General features: G+C 35.0%; 1 protein-coding gene across 4 annotated transcripts in view; it reads right to left on the reverse strand.

The window, feature by feature from the left end:
- The window catches only part of LOC126851536 (furin-like protease 1), a 205,492-nt gene that overhangs the window by 39,979 nt on the left and 140,983 nt on the right, over window positions 1-24,530 (reverse strand). For all 4 annotated transcript variants that reach the window (XR_007687693.1, XM_050595618.1, XM_050595619.1 and 1 more), the window contains 5 exons: window positions 8,601-8,819; window positions 7,990-8,118; window positions 6,779-6,944; window positions 5,771-5,943; window positions 83-500 (listed from right to left, as the gene is read on the reverse strand). Coding sequence is in view for 3 of the 4 variants with exons in the window: in XM_050595618.1 (XP_050451575.1) it covers window positions 83-500; window positions 5,771-5,943; window positions 6,779-6,944; window positions 7,990-8,118; window positions 8,601-8,819 (1,105 nt within the window). In the remaining variant the exon portion in view is untranslated. The remainder of the gene's footprint in view (window positions 1-82; window positions 501-5,770; window positions 5,944-6,778; window positions 6,945-7,989; window positions 8,119-8,600; window positions 8,820-24,530) is intronic.

The raw sequence follows: 24,530 nt of genomic DNA on the forward strand, positions 1-24,530 counted from the left end.
AAAAAGTTTTTTTGTTTTTTCATGTCAATTCTTTAAAGTCTTGAAAAATTCTTTCTTCGTCGAGAAATCAGCGAGTACTCACCGTTTCTACCGACACCATTAACCACCCAATCAGGTGCCTGCAGATTCGCAGGTTTGGCAGTTCTGACTACGATGTGTTGCATATCCCTCCAGGTGAGATCTCTGTTCGCTTCTAAAGCGAGGGCGCAAATACCGGCCGCCAATGGTGCCGATGCGGACGTGCCCGTGTGGCTGCTCGTACAATGATGATGCAAATCTGTAGTGACGACCTGTTTCTCGCCAGTAGAGCCCGAACTGTAAGTGGTAGCGAGAGTGGATGAGCACGCCTCGCTGTACCAGGGTACAAGACCGTTCTCAGTCGCGCTACTGATGGACAGAGTCCAAATGCTGTTGGTGTAGCCGTCACAGTTGCAATTATCATGATCTCGACCACCGTTTCCGGATGCCCACACGAAGATTGACCCCTTACCACTGCGTCCCTAACGATTGATCAAAGGCTTTTTAATCAGTGCAAAATAAACTATGTACTATAATATAATATCAAACTTAATAACTTGATTTTTGCGTAATATTTAGATCTTTATGAAAATGTTTAAAAAAAACAGTCAGGTAATTTCAAACCGCGGAATTGAAAAAGCAGTATTTAACGGATGTATTCAATGCTGCGAGCTAAAGTGAATCTGACAAGTTTACCACTTTGAGTACTTTAGATGTGATCGAATTTTTTTTACTAGTATTTGAATCTGAGATGCTCGGAACGCTTAAGGTGCTTTAGAAGTTTAAGACACTTTGCATGTTAAAGTCGTTTTCTCTGCGCCTGTAGCCATACAGTGTATGATTCGGAACGAAATCGTTATTAAGAAGTCGATGAGATTGGATGTTTAGCGCTAATAGTCTTCATAAGGTCAAGACAAAATTGTCTCAAGCTCGTAACAAGAAATTTTCTTGAGACGAAATTGTCTCAAGCTCGAAACTAACGAGGAATTTTCTAACACTATATACATATATGTGCTCTTGTTCAAAGATTAAAACGGGAATTTTGAAAATTAAATTTCTGATCTTCATCAAAATATTAAGGACAATTTGTATAGCACTTTGAAAAGAATTTTTTCGAGAAGTTAGCGAATGAATTAATCACTGATACAAAGACAATAATTGTATAAAAAATATTAATAATGATAGGCACACACAAACTCTTTCTCGATAAATATTCTTTAATTAAATAAAAATTAACTGACGTTATCACATCGTATGTAAATTTTGTTATTAAACTGCAAATTTTTCCCTTACAAATATTTTGGAATATATATCGTCCAATTTTACTCTAAGATTACAGGTGCTCTCTGGATATTGAGACTGGAGGTGCCGCTGGTCCGGCTATCTCGTGATAAGACCAGACACTGTATGCTTAGGTAACGTGTAGGCGTGACCACGAACTCTGAACTCTCTTTGAGACCCTAGGTTAACTAATTCAGTAATATAGTGCTTGAGCCTTTGATCAGAAAAGCTATTTAATCGAAAAGTGATAAGGCATTGACTTGGCTGCATCGGACATCTTAGACGCAATTTATATAATCAGTATTAATTAACTGTAATATTACATTATATCTTATATTTTACAATAAATTTATATTTTTTAAGAATATTTTTTCTTTCATTCAAAAAAATTTCTTTCTTTAAATATAAATATTATTATATACCATTAATAATTGTATAATAATATATATATATATATATATATATATATATATATATATAAGAAATTAAAATGTATAAGAATTAATTCAACTTGATGTGAACTATATCGCACACATGTTTTTGTCTGAACATCTATCGGCTGCGTATGAATCCTATAGTTAGTTACGGTGGTAGTTACATTGGCCCCCAAGGGTGATATTATCGAACCTGTTAACAAGCCCTAGAGAGAATGCAATCATCTGTGTGTCGAATATAAGATCGTATATAATCTGGTACAGTTACAAAGGAAATTATAGCTGTACTAAATAGCTACTGTGCGCGAAATCAAACTGCTGCTAGGATAATGTAACTTGACATAATCAGTACGATTTGTATTTTAGCTGCTTGAATCATAATATATAATATTAAATAATATAACGTAAACTTATCACTTTCTTTAAAATATAGAAAAGACATATTATTGTATAATCCTTAGAGAATAAATATTCATTAAATATTAAAATATTTATTATAAAAGAAGCAGCTAAATTAAAAAATTATATTAATAGGATAATATCCCGCAAATTTATTAATTGTTTTAATAATTTCAATTCTAAGCGCTACATTCAATATTAAATTATTAGATTAAAAAACATATTTTTTAAATTTCGATCTCCCTAATTTAATAACAAAAATTTTATTTAAAAAAAATATAAAGAAAACATTTTATGTGAAGATCAGCGTAACATCAATTCTTTGTTATAATCTCGGTTCTAACTTCAAAAAGTTTAGCTCGTGCATAATAAAAATCGATTCTTGAAAATACAAATATCGACATTGTATCTTATTGCATGGAATATCTAAAAAAAAATCACGAAAGCAATCTTGACGGAATGACAGCTATTTAATATCACAGATGTTTAATATTGCTGCCGGGAAAGAATCTGAAGCATTGCTCATTTCATTACTCGTTGATCCCATTTTATGAATGCTCATCGGTTATAGGAACTTTTATAACATGTAGAAACATTCATGGGTTATTATAATATATGGAAAAGCTATAATTATTTCACTGATTTGCTTTAAAGTTTTATGGTTTCATAAAAGTTTTATAATGTTATTTTAAGTTTGTTTTTTATATGCATCAGTTTTTAAAAAAAATTTTAAACTGTTATTCAGGAAAATTTTTTTTTAATAGTTTTTAATTAATATATATAATAAATATAATTTTAAATATATATATATATATTTTTTTTTCCGTTAATATAATTTCCTATTTATATATTTTATATCTTTTTGTTTGCTTTTTCTGCCACAATTTTCGTCATCTTTTACAGTAAACAAACGCAAATTTATGCATTAGCAATTCACCGCTTGTCACTTTACTATTACGTTCTTTTATAAATTCTGGTGAGAGCATCTATGTGACCATTTCCTCGATATGCTTCGCCAGCTGCCATATATTTCAACTAGTTTTGCATTGACCATATTGACATTTGCATATATTTTACGGCTACGTCGCCATCGCCGTCGCCGTCGCCGTTGCCGACAGTAAGTTTAAAATGGTAATACGTTCTAACGCGGCTCGAGTCGGCCAGTCGCTTAAAAGCACCCAATTAGAAACTTTCTGAAGGCTGACCTCTCGCCGAGAGCGAGTCTATTAAACCGGGTCTAGCTGGAGGAGTTCGTCGTCGTTGCTAATTGAATTACGTCTGTCATCGTTCCGTCGACGATTCTGTCGACGCTTGCGACGCCGTCGTCGAAAGAAGTCAATCGTTTGCGGAAGACAACGTGTGATCGATCAAGTGATAATGCAGAGGATATTATTAACATAACATTATATTTATTTTTTTCTTTTCTTTTATCTTCTTTCTCTTATTGCATGTAGTTATCAAGTTACCAATTTATTAGAAACTCTAATGAGCCAGCACTGACTATTCATGTGATTTGAACAAGTTAATGACTGAATAAGTAAGATTAATGACATTTTAAAGCAATTACTGTACAAAGTTATTTAAAAAAAAAGTTTTGCAGTGTGAAATAGCATTTAATTATAAAAAAGCTAATTAGAACCTTCCGTATTTCGAATTACTGGCAACTACGCCGGCTATCGCAAAATAGGTCACTCGGTTCACACGGATAACAGAAATGAACAGTACCGAGGATCTTTACCAAAGTTTCTCAACAGTTCTTGATGGCTCGTCTTTAATGCTAGATGTCTGCACTTTAATGATCGTTACTTGAAGTAGAGCTTCTCTCAATGCTAAAGTTCACCGTTTTAGGATCGCGATAAAGAGATGCCGCGATCGAAGAGCCGCCGCTTCTACACGAGGCGTATACATCGAGATGACAATGGCCATTGTCGCCACTGAAACTCGGAAGATGTCGGAGAATGCTTCTGCGCGTGATACATTTGTGCGAATTTCATTTCTGCGATGCGGTTATTCGGATACAAACATACGAATCGCGTTAATAACGAACAAATGAATTTTTCCTTCTCGTAACGAGATGCGAAGAAGAGTAATTAAATATTTGCCTGTGTATCTCTGTATGTGCAATAATATTATCTACATTTTTACAACGCTATGATAATCGATATTAAAAAGTTGGACGAGAATTTTTGTTTTTAAAATATGTTACATTTCTCTCTCTATGTAACTTATTTATAATATTAATTACCTAGTTTGATTATTTATAAAAAAAGTTTGACATTTTATTGATAAAATATATTTATTGATAATATATTTAAGAAAAAATATAGATGAGAAATATATATCGAGGAGATGTAGTAAAGTTATTGTAAATGAATGCTTATAATTATCTTACAATTGCAAAACAAATATTTACGTTCATTGAACGAATTTTGAAGAAATAATAGCGGAGCTTACAGTACTTAAAGTAACTTCTTCTCCCGCTTGTTCAGTTTTACAAAGAAAACCATTAACAAGTTAAACGTATTCCTTTGGCGCGAGATATAAGAAATTAGAAGGACGATAATTGAACTCGGCAGTTGGTTAACTCCAATCACGAGAGCTGTTAAATTTCTTTTTTTTACTTTCGAACAAAGATTTCAACCGATGAGAGTAATTGTAGAGGAATTTCGATTCGTAGAAAAATCATGGAAGATTGGAACGTAATGATCTCCAGTTACGTGCGAATAGTTTCTCGCTTCGGCATTTCAGTACCGCAATGTCGTATTAGACAATTTTGATCGGTATTTATTATTTTCGCATTTACATTTATCTCCCAAATTTTTTATTTCTTTTTCTTCTTTTTAAGAATCTTCGATTAAAATTTTCAATTAAAAATTCTCAAATTTTTATCTTTATGTTAATAATTGATAGAAGAGAGGTTTCAAGAGTTCAAATATTTGATTTGAGTTTTATAATCGATGTTTTTGTATGCAACGCATTAACAGAACACAAGCGTTGTAATAGCAAGCTGGAAAATTCCCTGCAGCCTGACGTTTGAGAGTCAAGGAAGCGTCTTGAAGCAGCCTAGAAGCTTCCGTTTCGTACAGGGATATCTTGCAGCTAATTGCATTTACCTTGTCATAACGTGGGAAATTATAGCGAAGAAAATTGCAGTCCTAAGTGGATTACGCTATTACATCGAAGTTTGAAGCTCCGAGAGAAACGTACACGGCATACTTATTTTCAGGTCGTCAAAGACGTAAAAGATGTGGCAATTAATAACGAAGAAGATACGTTAATTAAGATTGTTATTAAAAGTAATCTTGATTTTTCGATTAGGCAAATAGAGTTTAAATAATATTGGAATAATTTACAAGATACTCCCATATATTTTGAATGAATTTTTCGCGAATAAAATTATTTTTCTTACAAGAAATATCGTTTACTCGGATGTCAAAAGTTAATACCAGATACACAATCCATTTTGTTCGAATTTTATTTCGTATTTTAATTTCAAGATTTCAAATTTCAAAACATTAAAGCTACAATAGAGCTGTATTCAAAAATAATTAATTTAGAAAAAACTCTTGGATTTAATTTATTGGCAGCTAAAATAAATCTATAAAAAAATAATAGAATTTCCAATGGCGAAAACTCACTTTAGTAATTCCCTCGATGAAAGCTCTGGTGGCAAGTTCACCGGGACCATCCACAGTTTTGCCGTCGTCATCCGGTCCCCATGACGCGCTATAAATATCGATGTGTTGAGGATTTAGGCTCAAGGATCTTGCTTCAACGGCATCCGTCACGTCGCCGTCTAACATTCGAACACCTGTACACAAAAGTAGAATGAAAAGTCAACATTATATGACAATTCAATGACATATTGGCTCTTTTACATAAAGAACGGATTTTATGTATATTATCTATTATATGTAATATTCAATATATATATATATATATATATATATATATATATATATATATGTATCAAGAGTCTTCCATCACATGATTAAACTGCATGCATTTCATGTTTGTGTTAATTATCTCGTACAATTCCCGCGGCTCGTGGAACGGAGGCTCCAATTTACAAGATCGGAATTGGGTATCGCGTATCGATTTAGATCAGTCCTGAATGTAACAGACGTAATACATAACAGACTATTGCCAATCCCGATCCTAATTCGAAAATGATGCCGTCTCGCAATATCAATTTCGCATATTACAGACACACGTCGCTCGCAGTAGCGCGAATTTCAACACCAACTTCGCTATTGCTAATTGGAAATAAAAATGCGAGATTTAAATACAATAATTGCTCTGTTGAAATAATATGTTATTTTTCTGATGAATCAACATTTAAATATTTGCTTTTTTTATCGCTTTCTCTCTCTCTCTCCCTCTCTCTCTCTCTCTAAATTTGTCGATATTGTATTCTCTAATCTCAAAATATGATATTATAATGAAATTTATATAAAATAACAATTAAACTTTTATAGTTTATTCGTGCAATGCAATCCTAAACATTGTAGTTGTTAAAATAAAAAACTCCATTCAACACATCTTAAGCTACACATATGTAAGAAATTCTATGTAATGACAAAAAGTCCTTTTAATTCTCAGTACACATGATTATGAATGTTAAGTAATGCTTTTAGGATACTCACCGCCTACGCCAGCTCCAAAAGCAACACCTACGGCACAAAGAGAATTGTTGGCAGTGGCTGCGACCTCTCCGGCGCATCTGGTGCCGTGTCGATTGCTATCTACCAGGTCGTACCTTGGCATCGGGTCCTCGTCGTGACTGTTGACGTCGTAACTCGCTTGCGGATCCTGCAACAAAAGCGACGACGACAGCGACGTTAATTAAAATTCATGCATTTCATGATGAATCTCGTTTGTATTATTGCGTTTACACTTTGACTTAAAAAAACAAGACTCGCGGACAGATAAAAGATTTACCTGAGATGAAACGATCATAACGAGAACAAGTAACGATAAAAATACATGTAATATATGTATAGCAAGTTGCTTGCACAGAAAAATTTTAGAAGAAATTTATATTAAAAAATTAGATTTGTAGGAAAAAAAAATATTTATAATAAGAAAATAAAAAATTATTTTTATTTTATGTAAGACTCTTTATGTAAGACATTTCAGATATATTTAATTGTAAATATTTTCAAAAATTTTTTTTAATACAAACACGTTTGCCTGTGTGTATATATCTGTGTACTGCGTAATGAGAAATATAAGTGCGAAGGAATATATACGCAAATCCGCGTAATCAAAGCAGCAGCTACTGGTTGATTAATGCGATTCATTTTCTATTGCGTGTGCAGATATCTCTCATTCAATGTAATCATCCGCGAATCAATAATTACTCGTCATATAACATGCATATCCCATGTTTGTACTCTGATGTAACCGATGTTTGCTGTGCATCCGCGATACGCCTTCATCTGCCACACTCTATTGTGTAGCCTTCACCGGAATCTTTTTCATATTTCTCTTTCTTGCCTCGGCAAATATAAAATGCATTGGACTGACGTACATTCCGTGATATTAGACAAGTATTAAGCGCTTGCATTTTTGCATATTCGTGTTAATTTAATCAATCAAAGAGAAAGCCCCAATATAAAAAAATTACTATAACATCCATAAAAAATTACGAAATGCGATTCATTCAAATATAAATTATTTTCACTTTGCATTATTGTACAAATAAATGCTGAGTATAAAATGCAACTACATATAACAAACACATCACCTTTTAATAAGTGCTCGGGTCATCTATTTTGTTCTGGTAATAGGTTTTACCCAAATCAAGAAGAAATTTTTAATAAAAAAATATTAATAGATACGCTAAAATACTCACATAATTTTTAAAAAGATCTGGATGATCTTTCTCTAATCCATCATCGAGAATTGTGACTACAACTCCATTTCCAGTAATTCCCTCGGCCCAAGCACCCTGCACGTTCATGTCCAGTCCCTTCCCTCTATTCTAAAAAAAAAAAAATTATCCAATATTTTCGACATATCACTTTCGGCCGACAGCGTGGATCTCCATCTACGATACAAATGTCAACACTTTTTCTGAACCGATATTGATCGAGTTGGATTATTTTGGATTATTTCCGTTGATCGCCTTATATAATTCTTTTGAAAAAAAATATATAATAAAATGCATGTAAATATAGATTCTTTTATATTTATCGATAATAGTAATAGAATGCCATTATGGCTAATCGTAAGTTAAACGTAAGCCTTTCAATTTGAAAATATTATTCATACGCATTTTTTGCCATACATAAATTATAAAATTAAATGTTACAAAAATATACATTACTTCCTAAATTTTTCAAATTATATTTTTAATAATTATGTAAAATTATATCTATGTATATTTATTTATCTATGCAACAGAACATCTTATAGAATAACATATATAGAATAACGTGCTCTTGTGATTGTAAAATCGCTTACCAGATACCACATTTGAGGCCACCTTTCGTCATTTAGCATGGATAATATATTGGACGGACGTTTGATTATAAGATCTCTTTTCTCACGCTTTTTCACCCGCTGCTGCTCCGCTCGATGTACTCTGTTGTCTTTCATTAGCCTCTGATGCACTTCGAGATGCGGCCCTATCGATCTCTTTGGCACGGATCGATGCTCCATGTGGAACCAATCATCGTTTATCTGTAACAATGCGAATTGTTCTGTATGAATACCGTGAAAACATCATTGCGATTTTCATTATTTCGAATCAGTTAGACAAAGCGACCGGACAGGAGCCGATTGTTCATTGGCATTCACTTAGAAGTTAATGATCGTGAATATTACCGGTAGCAATCGTTTGTTCGCTATTTTACCTTAATTGTTCCTTAATTGTGCGCAATTTCAATGACGAGAAGAAAAACGAACGCGAATAGCTAAATAGGTAGCAATTTTGGAATCATTAGGGCAATGTATCGATTTTCTTGTGTATATTACAAGCTCACTTAGATGAACATAGGAGAAAAAAAATTATTAAAAATATATAAATCAAATTTTCGTTTGGACAGATTCTGTATTAATTATCAAAATTGGATTAACGCCACTTTACCTTTTTTATTTTTTTCCTTATTATTTCCGATACAGACAAGATAAATGCTTGCTAAATCCTGAGTCGCGTTTATTAGGGCTGCGAGATATATCATCCTCCGACAGAAATGAAAATGTATACCGGTCATAAAACAACAGCGTTTGATGCGCAAGTTTGTTCCACCGGGTACAAAAATAAGGGTGTACGACGAGAGGGTGAGATAATGATAAACGTGAAAAGTTGGAGGCCAGCTGTTACGAGCGGACCTCTTTTGCAGCCGTCTCGGGCTACCCGAGTTGCATTTTTTCATTTCCACGCCTCCCTTCCTGCGCTTTTGGATGTCGACTATACATTTCACTTACGAAGAAGCTGTTATGCTGTTTCTTATTAATATAAATAAGGCAGAATAAATTGAACGGGTACTCTGGAAATGTTGCAGAGAATCTCAACATTCTCGTCCTTTTAGCGGAATTAAATGCTTGTCCAGAGAAAACTATCAAAGTAAGTATTAATCAATGTATTATTTTTTCGATATTATATTTACTGAAAATTGTATAAATTGAAAAAAATATTTACAAAAATAATATTTATTAAGATTATATATTTAAATCTAAAATTATTTTCCCGATGCTTTGCAAATATGTATCATATTATAATTTTTATTTGTAGATGAAATATAAAATGTGTGTGAATAATGCAAGTTTTAGACATGCATAAAGTCAATGTCGTCTGAATCCATTTATGTTAAATTCGAAACAGTAAAGTGATCTTCTAAAGATGCTCAGTGTTGCTTTTTGTAAAGATGCTTTTTGGGGTAGTGGCCGCAAACCGTTTTGCTCTCATTCATCTTTGTCAAATAATTTTTGCTCTCGGAAACTGGCCACTTAGATGGACAATAATCGGGCGAACAGCACGAACTCTTCAATCGCGGAGAAAGTCCGTCTTCGGCATCGAGTTCGAACAGGATCGATGGCGTTTTGCCGTCGCGCGGTTGTATCAGCTCGACGATCCGCGGAAGACAAGGATCGAGATGTCCATTTCCCTTCTGGAATATTTTTAAGCGAATTTTGTATCTCTGTCGGGACCATCCGTTAGACGACTTGAATCTCTTTCTCTTTTCTTCCTCTTTAACCTGTGGCCGCGATTCCTGTCTTTTGATTTTCTCACAGTCGAACAAAGCAGCTTCTTGCTTCGGTTGCTCAACTACGTCAGTATCGGACGACTCGTGATTGACGTCGATACTCTGTATCTCCTTGACGGCAGGACACTTGCTCAACTGATACTTGAAGCTCGCTATGCTGGGAGTGCAATCGCTGACGTCTAACGTAGTGAAATCTTTTTCCTGTTTCTCGACGTAACAATGACCGCTCTTCGTCAGCGGAAATTGCTGGACGGCTCTTGGCTTCTTTCTGCTAACTAACACAGGAAGTGTCAAAGAAGCGGCGCATTTATCTTCAAAGGAGGTCACACAACGCGATATATGCTTTTCCGATTCACTCTTCGGCGTTATTTCCCTGGCGTCTGTCTTGTCGCATTCATTTTTATTGCAGTCCTTATCTTGAAGAGATGGCGTGGCAGTGGATGCACAAATTGTCTTGCTTGAGCAATTATTGCAAGATGGCGGATTCTCGCTGCAATGTTGATATCTCGATGGCGGAGGATCGGATTTCATCTGCTCGTCAGTATCTGACACAGAACAACATGGTTTTAACATTTTACTTTTCATGGGAGATGTTTTTTTCTCACATGTACATGTTCTTTCGGAAAATGAAGGTTCTGTTTCAGAACATTGTCGTACAGAATGAAATGCCCTGATTCGTTTCAGCTCGTCTGTTGTCATTTCTTCCGATCCATCATTATAATCTCGTGGTATATCTAACTTTATTACTTTGTTGCGAGTATTTGGATAAGTGCACGACTTTGGTTTGCATTTGTGAAAAATCTTTCTTTCCGTTGCCAATTTTCCGCATATCCAGCTCTCACACGATATTATAGTTCGTTTAGGGGAATCACATTTCGCCGGAACGCATGCTCGCCAATCGTTATATGGTAGAGGTTTGTCGGAGTAGATTGGACAGCTGGATTCAATCGATCGATAGTATTCTTGATAAGCCAATAAATCGCTGCAAGACTTTCGGTGAGTTTTCGCAGATATTTGATGACAATTGTTGTTTTCACACTTTTCGCGCGTCTTTTTCGCGCAAATTTCTGCGGATTGTCGATGATCCTCGATGCATCCTCGAGATTTTTTCGAAACATTATCTTTTTCACAGCTGGACTGTGTACTTAGCCGTCGTTTAAGTGGCCTAATTTTCTCCCGGTCAATATTATATTGCAAAAATAGCGAATCACGTGTTACGGAATCGCTCCTTCCAAAAGTAGAATCTTTAAGGAAAATGATAGAATTTGAAGCGATATGTAACGATCTTGCCGTAATCTTCAGAGGCTGATTTAATATGCGAATTATTCGTAATTTTTCATTTGATAAAAATGTCGGAAGCAAGCTATTCATCTCGCAAATCTCACTCCTGCATTGAAACGAACGAGATTCTTCTTTGATAGAATTCTCGTACTCCTCTCGTACTCTCGGCAGTACTCTCGCCCTTTTAAACGAATGCGGCGCCGAGATCGTCTTTGTGGACACCTGGATGAGAAGACCGTATTATTTACGGAAAGAGATATAAAATTTCCAGCGCATTCGCAATATTTAAATTTGCTTTCGCCAAAAGTTTGCCCGCCCCGGCAAATTTGTTAGATTTCTTAATAAATACGAGTATCGTGCGAATCGGAAAGCACTCTGTACTCTCTTTTTTATATAAACTACCCAAGTTAAATTTCTACGCTCTTTGAATAGTTTATAAGCTTAATAGTAAATTTATAAGTATTTTCCTCGGAATAAGTTAACGTCATCAATAAGAGTTTACCTTGCGCCAGAAAGTTGCCCACATTTCTCATTGAAAATTTCAGAGTGGACTTCGCAGAATTGTATTTTGATGTTATTTTCGCCAATGCTTTTCAATCGTCGATTTTTTGTACTTATTAAGTTCGAGGTTATATTCCAGAGGTGTCATTAAAATGTTATCAAATACAATGTAGATATAGATCGCTAGATATAGATCAATGAACCCATTGATGAAATTAATAAAAAACAAGCAAGAATGATTTATTCACAATCTAAAAATAATTCATTTGGATTTATTAAAATAATTTTGGTAATGTTATAAATATATTGGAAATTTAGATATAATGCGTGCAATTCTATCTGAGCGACTGAAGTACGCAACGGGAGGAATTTTATCGATATTGCAATTTATGTGAGTGTATGCTACGTTACGTGCCTGCTTCAAATGTGTCCGATTTGTGAAATTGCCGCGCATTACAACGTAAGTGTGACAATACATCGTTCCTATCATCTCATCCCATCTGGCCAAACTAATTTCCAATCTCTCTCGCAACTTCTCTCTCCGCCGTCTGGGGATCGTTCATTGAACATCGGTCTTAATTGCCGCCAAAATTCAGAGAACTGTGAGGTCCTGCGAATCCCATTCCAAACTTTCCATTCGCGATGCCGCTGCCATGCGGTTTGGAATCCGCGGCTAAATTGCTTTAGCTGCGCGCTTCGGGTTCATCTTCGATATGTGTCCTCGTATGCGGATGCCCCTTCCCCCCCCCCCTCTGTCCTCCACACCCCCTCCCCCCCTCTCTCCCTCCTCCACCCGATTCAATCGATCAGATTCATTACGAGTGGCTCAGTCTCCGGGATTATCCGATTTGAGAACTCATACGAGGGCATTGATTGGCGAATTCCGTTCGGTAACTCACAGCTGAATAATATTGTCATTAGTTTGTGTTCGCGCGCAAACTGCCGCGGTTGCGCCAATCTCGTGAATCTTGAATTTGTATTCAGCATTCCTGAATAGTAGTGATATTGTCAGATTTGACAATATATTATTGCGTATATAGGGCGTAGCTTTTAATTAAGTCGCTTGTGAGAAGCACCGAATAGATTTTGTATAGAAAAAGAAAGAGAGAAATGTCAGTTGAATAGAAGACATTTTTTACAAATTTTTACACACCTAGGAAATATATTTGTAAATAATAAATAATAATATTTTATCTAGATGATAACCATCAAACAATGAACAGATTATTTGATGCTCTTTTTCTATGATGTAAATTGCAGTAGGATTGAAAAATTTCGCAGTGAAAAGATAAAATCTGCGCAAAATTAAAAACCTTATAAAATTATTAATAATTTAATCGGCAAAGAATTATTATTTCAGAACATCGTCATCGTTTTCCACGCAATTAAATTCACATTTAGATTCGACGCTAATAGCTGAACGTGCTACTTCAATGTATATCGAACGCAGCTCCAATTTCTTAAAACTTCGACGAACCGAACTCGTCCGGCCATTAGCGATTCGCAAATTGAATCCGGCATTGTGATATCGCGCGCCAAGTTCCAGATTCGTGTCGTAATAATCGATCACACAATGCCGCTGGCTCCACATCGAATCTGATTCATTAGAAGCGCTGCGCGCTTGGCGGCGGCGACGGCCCATCATCCGATTTATTGAGTGGCGCGAAAGCGTTGATTGGCGAACACCGGATTGCGGACCGCAGGAATTGTGAGTGCCCTCGGCGAAGGGATAATGTCATCGCGATGGCCCGGCGCGGCGCGATAGCGAGAGCGCGCGCTCGCGCGATTCCATCTAACAATTCCACAGAGTGCATCCAGCGCGGCAAATTGACGGGCAATCGAATATCCGATGTACAAAGGGAATGCATCATGGAAACAGAGCGTTTTGCTATAAATTACGTCAATTTTTTTCTTCGAGTTCTATTACATTCTTCTCATGTAAAGTGTACACCGAGCAGCTTTACGAACTCGAGTGACCTACTTTTTTATTTTGAAAAATAAGAGACATTTTCTATTCGCTTGTGCAAGTTTGGTACTGAGTCATCTTTTTATAAGAATTTTAGTTATATCCGTTATCAAAGAATAAAGTTATGAACTTCATTTAAATGTTCTTATTTTCACTGTGTTTAAGTGTTGTAATTTGATTTTTTAAAGATATTTTTTTATTAATAAAATTTGTATAGCATCCAAATTTAATAAGAAAACGCGTGTGACATCTGATCTGATCTTTCCTATCAAATTGCAATCTAATGGACACAATCATGATCGCTTGATATGACTATTAAGCTGTTACATCCGATATTCTTGTATCACGCCATGATTCGTTCGCGTGTTTCACAAGCTGAACATTGCCTTAATGGCCCTTCATGCTATATCGAGCGTATCGCGTATCTCGATCGATGTCGAGGCGCTCGTGCGTGAAAAGTATCGGCGGTTAGGTGAGACGTGCACGTGCGCCAATTTCTTTCGCCCATCCCCTAAATAATTGAACGGAAATGCCTCGTGCTTGCCATCGTTTTGCCGTTTTACATAGCTCGGAGAACGGTTTCCAATAATGCTGATTCAGTACGCATATATCAAGCCAAGGTCGCAGTTCGGTAAGCAATTCTTCTTCGAGGAGATCGATCCTATGCAGGAGAATATCCCTCCGGAGTCGGAATTCTGCATCCACCTGAGTCATTGCTATTGTGACGTAGGGGGATATAAGTCGGGGGATTTTACAAAGTAAAAAAATCATTACAAGTCCAAAACAATGCAGCCTCAATCTTTTGTCTTAATACGTGTAACTTTTTTTTATAATCAACGGAGAAATAGTTTGCCCCAAGTATAATTAAAAAAAAATAAATCTTTTTCTTTATGATCAAAAAGTTGAAAGATATTAAAATTTTTAAGAATTATTAATTTATTAGTTTATTAATCTTTAAGTGAAAATTGTAGAATTTTTTCGTGTCATCCTGTTTGCTAATATTGTTAATTCGTAATATCATGCTACGTGCTTCTAAAACGCATCATCATTGATTATTGATCGTGAATTAAACATGGAAAAACGCTAATGAGTTTCTGTATCGAAGAATTTGGAAGAAAACTGACAATGAGATTATGGAAATAGTTGCATCGAATTAATTCTGCAGCGGTTTTAAATGTGCAGTATTTAATAAGTATTAACAGGTGTATAGAAATGCGACACGAGTTACATTTGAGCCTTTCTAATATATCTTTTATATTTAAAAAAATTATAAAGTTTAATTCGAATATAATATTGTTCCACGCTGTATTACATTTGTCGCGGATCCACGTGTCTTTTGTTACAAAAAGAAAAGAAAAATTAAATCTAACAGATTTAATCTCGCATAAATATTATATAACGATCGATATTTATGAGCACGCTTTTGATAACACGTGCCGCGACATAAATCCGGTTTATGTTGAAACACGTAAATTGTTTATGAGACAACTCCGTAACAAATAGGGATTTGCACGTTTACATAACATGTAAGTCGCCGGTGCCATGATGAAAATATGAATTAACAACGCAAGTGCACGTATCTCTTCTTTAAGTAGACCGCTTTAACGTCGCGACACGATTCTTATGGGCGTCTCGAGAATGCGTTGAACAAGTCATTAGATTTTACATCCGTAATAAAAAGACTCTTGAGAGAAAGACATATAGATAAGTTTGCTTTTATAACTTCATCATTTGCGCATCGTTCGTGATACGAATTTTTTTCTCCTTCCTCCCGCGTCAGATGCAAATCACCGACAAAGAAAAAAAGGAGAAAGGCATATTACATTCGGAGGGTGACCTAAGAAGATAAACATGAAGGACGAGAAAGCCGTGCTGAGATTTTGTCGACGCGTTGAGAAGGATGAGAATTGGGCGTTGAGGATGAAGAAACTCACCGACGTGAGTCGCTTTGAAATATCTATTATGAAATATATCTGATCCTAATCTCCTTTTGTTAAGGTGCATCTCTATATATCGAATAATATATATATATATAACATTATTTATTTGTCAAATAACAGGATTTCTTAACTATGTAGAATTTTCTAAGAATATAAAAATTTATAAGAATATTTAATTAATTGTATGTTTAATGTGAGAGATGGAGATATTAGAATTAAATACGCACAGACGAGAATAATATTAACGATTTTTCGATTTTTGACTCTTCTTTGTATGTATACTTAAAGTTCAAAATTTATGTTTATAAAACGCAAGCTCGATCGTTCGTTTTTCTAACCGGCCGTCGTGCATTAAACTGCAAATCTCTCTATCGCCGATATCTCAGGAATATTCAAAGTCTCGCTTTAACGTGTTCGGACGCGCGCTTATTCGGACGAGTTAAATCTCTCTTGGCAAATCGCGGTCACGTACGAAATTATCATAGGACGCGTAGGTATCTTTGCTGAAACGGGTGCTGCTCGTAACATGTTCTTGTATGTAGAGACTGATAAAGGATAAGTCTCTCATAAATTCGAAGATGCCATTTCTGCGCATCTCTCAAAACGTGAAAAAGAAAAAAATATCCCGATAATCTCTCCCTTTCATACGCAAAAGCTTCTGTGATAAAAAATTTATCTGCAATTTTGTAATACTTAGAATCCATCTAAGTGAGCTTTGTCGCTTCACTATTCCACATTGCCGCGTATTTTGCATGAGACCTGGTAACTTATTTACGGGACGGCGCATCCATAAATCGATGCGTTGTCTCGCTAGACGACGATGCTGTCGGGAAAGCTCACGGAAAAGCTCTTATCTCGTCGGCTTTTCGTCTTTCAACGCTTGTTTAACGCGAGTTTTCTCCGCCTTTTTCTTCAAGCGTTCAAACACGTGTTGCGCGTCTTGCAGGTGCCTGGCGCTTATATAAAGGCTTATATATCGATTCTCGCGAGAGCGAATTGATCCGCTTTTCTTCTACGTGCATATTAAGGAAGTTTCTAAATATCGCCATGTTCAATACCTTAGCATTCGAGTCTATGGAGAGAAGTATTAGTTGATTTCTTAGCTTAACGTGAATGCACGTAAATAAAAATATTGAAATTTTTTTTAAGAAATAGTGACAGTAAAAAAATTTTTTTTTCTAATTGAAATTGGTTAGAAAAACATTTGAAAAATAGAAAAATAAGAGAAATAAAAAAGAAATCGGATAAAAATCGAAAACTTGTGTTTTAATGTCGTTATTTAACGTAACAGAAAAAAAGTTTTTCAACTTTACTCTACGAAACAATGTTGGAATATTATCTTACTTTCGTATCAAACAAATCTAACAAAGAACATGCAGATCGTTACGATTAATCGCTTCGCGGAGAGTCTTGTGGCAAAAAAGAGACATCGAAATGTAAAATTGAGCAAATTACTTTCATCCTTGTGTTTCTGGGAATAAAAAGAGAAGAGATATGAATTTTAACGAATTTTTATTTTTTTCAGAACTTCAAACGGATGTACGTCGATCCGCAGCTCATCGTAAGACCAGTCAATCATCTGTCATACGGTCGTCCGGTGCACAGAATCGATTGACCACCTGCTACTGTTTCATGGAATTCGAGATGAAACTATTCAATGTGAATTCTTATTACTGCATGTCACATCAATACAAGCAATAATTGTTTTACCATCAATAAAATATTATAACTGATAAAACTTTAGCAATTACGAAATAGAGATTTATCTAAAAATTTAGTTTTTTTATAAAAAAATATAACAAAATACTTCTTTATATTATTTAATACTTCTCAGTATATAGAAATTTAATGATATATCGACGAATTAATGGAACTGGAAAAATCCGTGAATCCGTTTTATAATCTAAGAAAGAAAAATTTTTAAATTATTATTTTTTTTAATTATCTTACAATTAATTATCAAATTAATTCTATTTCTTTTTTGCTGTATTTTACTGTAATATTTTTTAATCTTGTTTTTCTGAATTTTATTGAATTTTTTTATGCACACTAATGCAATATTTAGCGCGAAAAAGAATTTTTTTAGGATGTCGAATATGACACGTTTTTACAATGTATCGGAAGCATGTTTCATCGTGTCGTCGTCAAACGCGACCTGTCACTCGCCCGTCCTGGTTCTGATCGCGGAAATCGATTGGTCGTTTCAAAATCCTTCATAATATTTGAAATGTGTCTCACTGACATGAATCTTTATATCTAAAACCAGACGTCGGTTCGCACACGTGTTGTTTATGCCGTGTATTTGTTATTGACAGAAACATATCACATGACAAAAACAACCGTCCATAAAGCCGAACGCATTTCTGGTAACGTGATTTCTGGTAGCGTAATATGGGGAAGCCGTAAAATTTTTCATGGCTAGCGAAAATCTCAAATATTGAAAAAAAAAAAAAAATATGAAAAACCATCGCCAAAAATATTTCCAAGAGTTATATAAATATATATATATATATATATAATATATATATATATATATATATATTATATATATATATATATATAACTCTTGGAAATATTATTATGATAATATTTCATATATTTCTAAATGTTTTGATGATGTTATCATATTTTTATTCGAGTGAATTATGTGCGTTATAGAAGAGCTTATTTAAAACTGTTATGCTTTTAAATATATATATATATATATATATATATATATATATATATATATATATATATATATATATTTAAAGCATAACAGTTTTAAATAAGCTCTTTTACAACGCACATAATTTTTTCGAATAAAAAAAGATAACATTATCAAAACATTTAGAAGTAAAGAAAGAAACGTTTGACTGCCGTCAACTTTTAAATAATTCTAAGCCAATTTTAACTCTATCGTAAAGAGAAAAAAGTATAAGTAAAGTTTAATTTTTCTATACTTTTAAACACATATTTCAAACACTCTAAAACTTGGATAAAAATAATTAATTTGTGTGATCAATTATTTACGATATCGTGCATCATATTTCCGGGCAAAAATTGTACTCAATAAAATAATCTTATCTTTTTGCCGAGAATTCAAACTCATCGCTATGTGTCTGAGATCAACGTTGCCTTTAATGATAACCGATTTTAATCCGCGCGATCCACCGATGCTGATTAGCGACCTGATGTCTGGCCAAGCGTGCAACTGGGACATCCGGATTGGGAATAGGCCAGTGCAAATGTCCCATCGTCGGTTTAGCCACAGGTATCTATAGGTATATCTGCGAACGGGAAGTTCCGCGGGACTTGCACCCATCCGCCGAGATTATTGACCAGAACTTGGACGTGCTTGACTTTGATGTATGGCTTCCGGACTCGCAAATATCCTCCGAGCGAAATGCCGCAAAGCCGCGCAAACGGTAGTTTCTAATACCCGGATTAATACAGTCTGTGGTGTATATGACGTATCGACGAGAACGTGTTAATACCGATTAGCGACACTCGAACACTTTAGCGTGAAGCTAGAAGCTATTACGCGTATTTTTCTTGCTCAAGTTTACGTATAATTAGAATTTAATGTTATTGCTCGAATAATTTCATGTTTGAATAATTTTAATAACTCTTCTTCTTTTATACTTTTCTTCGCGCCGCGCATTAATAATAATTTTGATTGAATTTATATTTTATTATTAAATTAGTAATCATAATTATTTAATAATTATATCACTAAATTTACTACACATTGACAATTATTACGCGCGATTGTTAATTGCCTCATTATCTCTACTTTTTGTTGTGACTAAGATAAAATAAAAGAAATATGAACAACAAAACAGCTGCGCTTTATTTAAATCGAGAAGTTACGCGGGTTATTCACTCCGCCGCTGCATTAATTATCCGAAACATGCCAATTAAACGACGCAGGCTTTCCATGGAGAAATAATTGTGGGATTCGGATCGCCACCAATCTTGCGTTTTGTAAACGCGGTCGCAATTTATGCTGTCGTCGTCGCGGTAAAACGTTTCCCAAAGAACCTCCCGTTTCGCTGCCAAATTGTAATCTCCGTCACACTAACGCTTCTTTTCCCCATTTCCTCCGACGACGCGCAAAAAAAATTTCAGCGAACCAGACGCTCTGGATAACTTCCAAGACCAATACGGAGTTCTTCTCGGCGTCTACAGACAGTGCGATCAAGTGATGGGATATCAAGAGGCAACCGACTGAAGAGCTGGTGATTGATGTGGACGATCCACTCTGAGCAAACGTCGAAGCAATCGGCGTCGATAGCCGACCATAGGCTACAGATTTCTGGCGGACATGGATAATGATGAAGCGAAAATCGATGATAGAGGAAGTAGAGTTTGATCGCCATATAGTTAGATTCGTTGAATAAATCGAATTAAACCGATTAATTTCACGAGATAATAAATTTTTTTAAAGTCATTCAGATTACATGATTGTAAAGTTTTTTTATTTCAACATGCAACGATTTTGATCTGTAATAAAAATTTGCTATGAACAATACATACATATATTAACATTATGTTACTATGTATCATGTAAATCAGCTGATAAATAGTAAACGCGCACAAATGATAGAGTAGAGTAGTTATATTTTACACGAAACAAAGCGAATCGATCGTTCGCATTCGAACAGAGAGATATATCTCATGGATTTTCCCGACTAATGTCTTGCTTATCGATGTGAAAGCTTTCCTTTGTCATTTTTGCCGAGCATGTAGTTTCACGATTAATGTTGTTATCATTTCGCGAAGCCAATAAAGATCGAGGAAATAAGGGATGAAATTTTGTTCGCGCAGCAAACGTGCTGATCTAAGCGGTCCCTGTTGGAGCAGATCCAGGTATTCGGTGGTGTTCGTTACACAAATATGACGGGTTTGCTAAAGGGATATGATATTCTGACCGACATGGACTTGTCACGTTTCGCGTTTGCAATGAGTGTCTCACGGCTATTGTGTCTCACGAGATTGGCCAGTCGCAATGATAATATTTATATATTTAATAGAATACTCTTAAGAGTACACACCGTCAAATACGAAAACCGATAAGACAAACCTTGTTTATTGTCGTGAATGCATTTAACAGTGCTATTGAAAGCCGCAACAACATGGTAAAATATAGCATCTTTCAAGAACGATTTAAATTTAACTTTCGCATTGATCTAAAAAGCGTATTAATACAGATTCTTTTTACTTATATATTTTCTTTGACATGAGTCAAATGACTGAATTTTCCGCCTTTTCATCCTATTTGAATCCGATCGTGTATTTCAATTTTGTCGCTTTACGCTGAGCGAAGCTGAAAGGCAACTTCGTCCTTTATTGTAGTATTCCAAATCGTTTTAAGAAGACTATGATTGAAGGAAATACGCCTGATACAAGCGAGAGTTCCTGAAAATTTTGCAGCAAATACATTCGTGTCAAAGAATAGATATAAAAAGGGAGGCAATAGAGGAAAAAAAACAAAAACAAAGATAAAGCAAGTTAAGAAAAAGGGCAAGCAACTCAGAAAAAGATCTCGGAGAAAAATCGGGAAAAATGGTGCATTCTTCGAAAATCTGGTGGAATCAGAGACGGCGTTTTTTCAAGCAGAAAAGAGGGTAAAGAAAAATCCAAGTATTCGAAAAAAAAAGAAAAGAGTACTTTTCAGTACAAGTATCAGTGCAAGATCCTCTTTTGTGCCGTTTAAAACGCGTATTTTTATGTCACTGAAAAATTAATGATTGTTGTTATAGCACTTTCATTTGATGGGCTGAAAGAATAACGTATTCTGCTTTTGTTTAATCTTTTATTATTCTACTGAAACAGCATTAGAGCATAAATTTATATACATATAAGTAATCGTTATTATTTGTTTTATTTATAAATAGTATTTATAAAGTCTCTTTAAAAAAAAATATTAATAATGATATCCGTAAATGTATTATGCTGTCGAAATTCTTATGAGAAATTCGCGTTCGATATTTTTTTTTTAATGTAAGTTATAAAAAAGGACCTGGTCAGTCTCATTTACAAAACGTCGTACAAAGAAGGCTTTCACGTGAATTGGCAAAGACAGGGGAAGAAATCGCGCAAGAACAGACCTATTGGAACAAAAAGATCGAGAGATAAAAGCTCAAATCTCCGATGAGACTCTTGATTGCAAAAATGGAAATTAACAAAAAAGAGAGAACAATTACAAAAGTAAAAGCGGCAATCGTGAAATTGAAAAGTTCGGCAAAGAAACATCGTAGCATAAGATTTTGAGTAAGGTTTGCGTTATCTGCAACCGAAAAATTTGTTGCTCGGACATAGAAAACGTAAGCTTCGGTTTTTGACTACAAAATGAAAAATATCCCGTGAAGTCCATAAAACGTAAAAAGTCCATAAATATAGTTTTCCATCTTCGGTGCGACGCACTCGGAACATCACGTGAAGCGAGAGATGTTCGTTCGTCGAAGTTGAGTGTGATTCGATAGCACTGTGCTTCCTAGGTCGCGCAATTTTACTCGAACTGCAACGGCAGCATTACAGTAATTTTGTTCACGTTTGAGCACCGACAATGACAATGTTGGTGCGAGAGATATCATAGTCGCACAGATTGATAGCGTCGCGGAGCGGAAAAACGCGAAAGAAAGAAGATAATTTCGCAAAAAAACATTTCAGTGGAAAACCATGGTCATAACCACGTGAAAGCGTCACGTCGGCTGGAAACATTGATAAACGTTCATTGTTCTGACTCGTCCGCCTTCCCGCTTGTCCCTCATCGACATCGCGTCTCGCTCCGACCCGACGACGCAGGAGAAACGGTCTCCATGGCGCGACATAATCGGACAGCTTAATTAAGAGCGTCGCTGTCGCGATTGCGGCTTCAAAGCGTGTTACATATGTCTGCGTATGCCGAAACTGCGTTAAATTAATGTGCTAAACTCGTCAATCTCTCTATCTCGTTGCTGTTCCCTTTTAGCTGTTATCGACGCGTTGGCATTTAATTGGATACGCCATATATTGCGGTTCGACGCGCACAGCATTTCTTAATGAAATGTGTAACGAAAGAAAGCTCGCGCATGAATCGATCACAGGAGAATTTATTGTACAAGCTGTCATATATTTCGCTGTATGGATTGGCGAAAGATTGATGAAAAAAACGTGACAAATATGACAAATAAATAAATAAGTGGCTCGTTTTAATAATATTTTCCCCTCAATTTCTCACGAATCCCTTTATGCAAAGATTGTCGACAAGAAGATTTTATCAAACAACAACTCGTGCATCTGTCACATCTCTGTGTCACTATAGAATTCATTTCTTAAATCGGATGCTGTGCAACTGTGAGACCAGCCATGCACCATTAAACTATCATTTGTTATGTACTATTAAAGATACATTATGATCCTGTCGTCTTGCAACTATGACGCGCAATATCTCGCTAGCTGCAATAAAAATGTATTTTTCTTGAAAAATCACATTTGCTTACCGTCATTGACCAAATATATTTCGTTTTTTCCGGCACAAATATGACAATATCATATAATATAACTTTTATTTAATAAATTTATTTAACAAATTTTCAAATTGATGTTTTTAATTTGGAATCTATTCGTTTAAACATAGTGAGCAATAATTCTCTTATTTCTTTAATTCATTTAAATTTCTGATAAATATTTATAGATCCAAATTCGATTTTCTTTATAAAAAAAGAATAATATAATTCACGAATAGATACGATTTTTCTGATACAATAACAGAAATGGGTTTCAACTACAAGTTGAAAGCGACTGTTTCTATCGAGAGAGAGAGAGAGAGAGAGAGAGAGAGAGAGAGAGAGAGAGTCGAAAGGATTAAGTTCAGATCGAATATATAAACGAGATAAGGGTAAGATCAACGATGGTGATAAAACAAAATTGGAGAGGATGAAATCAGCCTGGCGTTAGATTGGAGTATTAAAGCAGGGACCGTTCGTTGTCGTCCCACCGGACGTTTTAGACTCATCGAGGGTGCATTGAAGCATATAACGTAATTGGCCTCACAGGGAATAATGTAATGTTTCATCTAACTGAAGAAAATAAAACGTGTCACTGCGTCCGTTGCAATTGCTATTTCGTAAATTAAAGCCATTTAATATATTTCGTTGGAAATTGTGAGAGAAATGTCATTGCTTCTTTCTAGGGTTGTTTGTTCGCAATTATCTTTATAATACATATTGCTGTATTAATTTACATTACAATGAAATTGAAACCGTGCAAGTTGAGAAAATTGAGCGCGAAATTGATACGCGCAATTATTAATTTATACATGCAATTTCATTTTCATTATTAGATATAACTGGATTAATCTGTGAAATAAAGATTATGTGAGAGATTGTATTTTAATTAAAATAAAGATTATAAAACTCTTATTACATCGATATGTATACGTAAGCATGTTAAATATGAATTAATAATATACGTAAAATATAAATTAGTAATTTATGTGGGAAAGTTTGTAGAACGTATCTTTGGAAAAATC

This window comes from Cataglyphis hispanica, chromosome 8 (genome assembly GCF_021464435.1).
Source record: "Cataglyphis hispanica isolate Lineage 1 chromosome 8, ULB_Chis1_1.0, whole genome shotgun sequence".
Lineage (NCBI taxonomy): Eukaryota > Metazoa > Arthropoda > Insecta > Hymenoptera > Formicidae > Cataglyphis > Cataglyphis hispanica.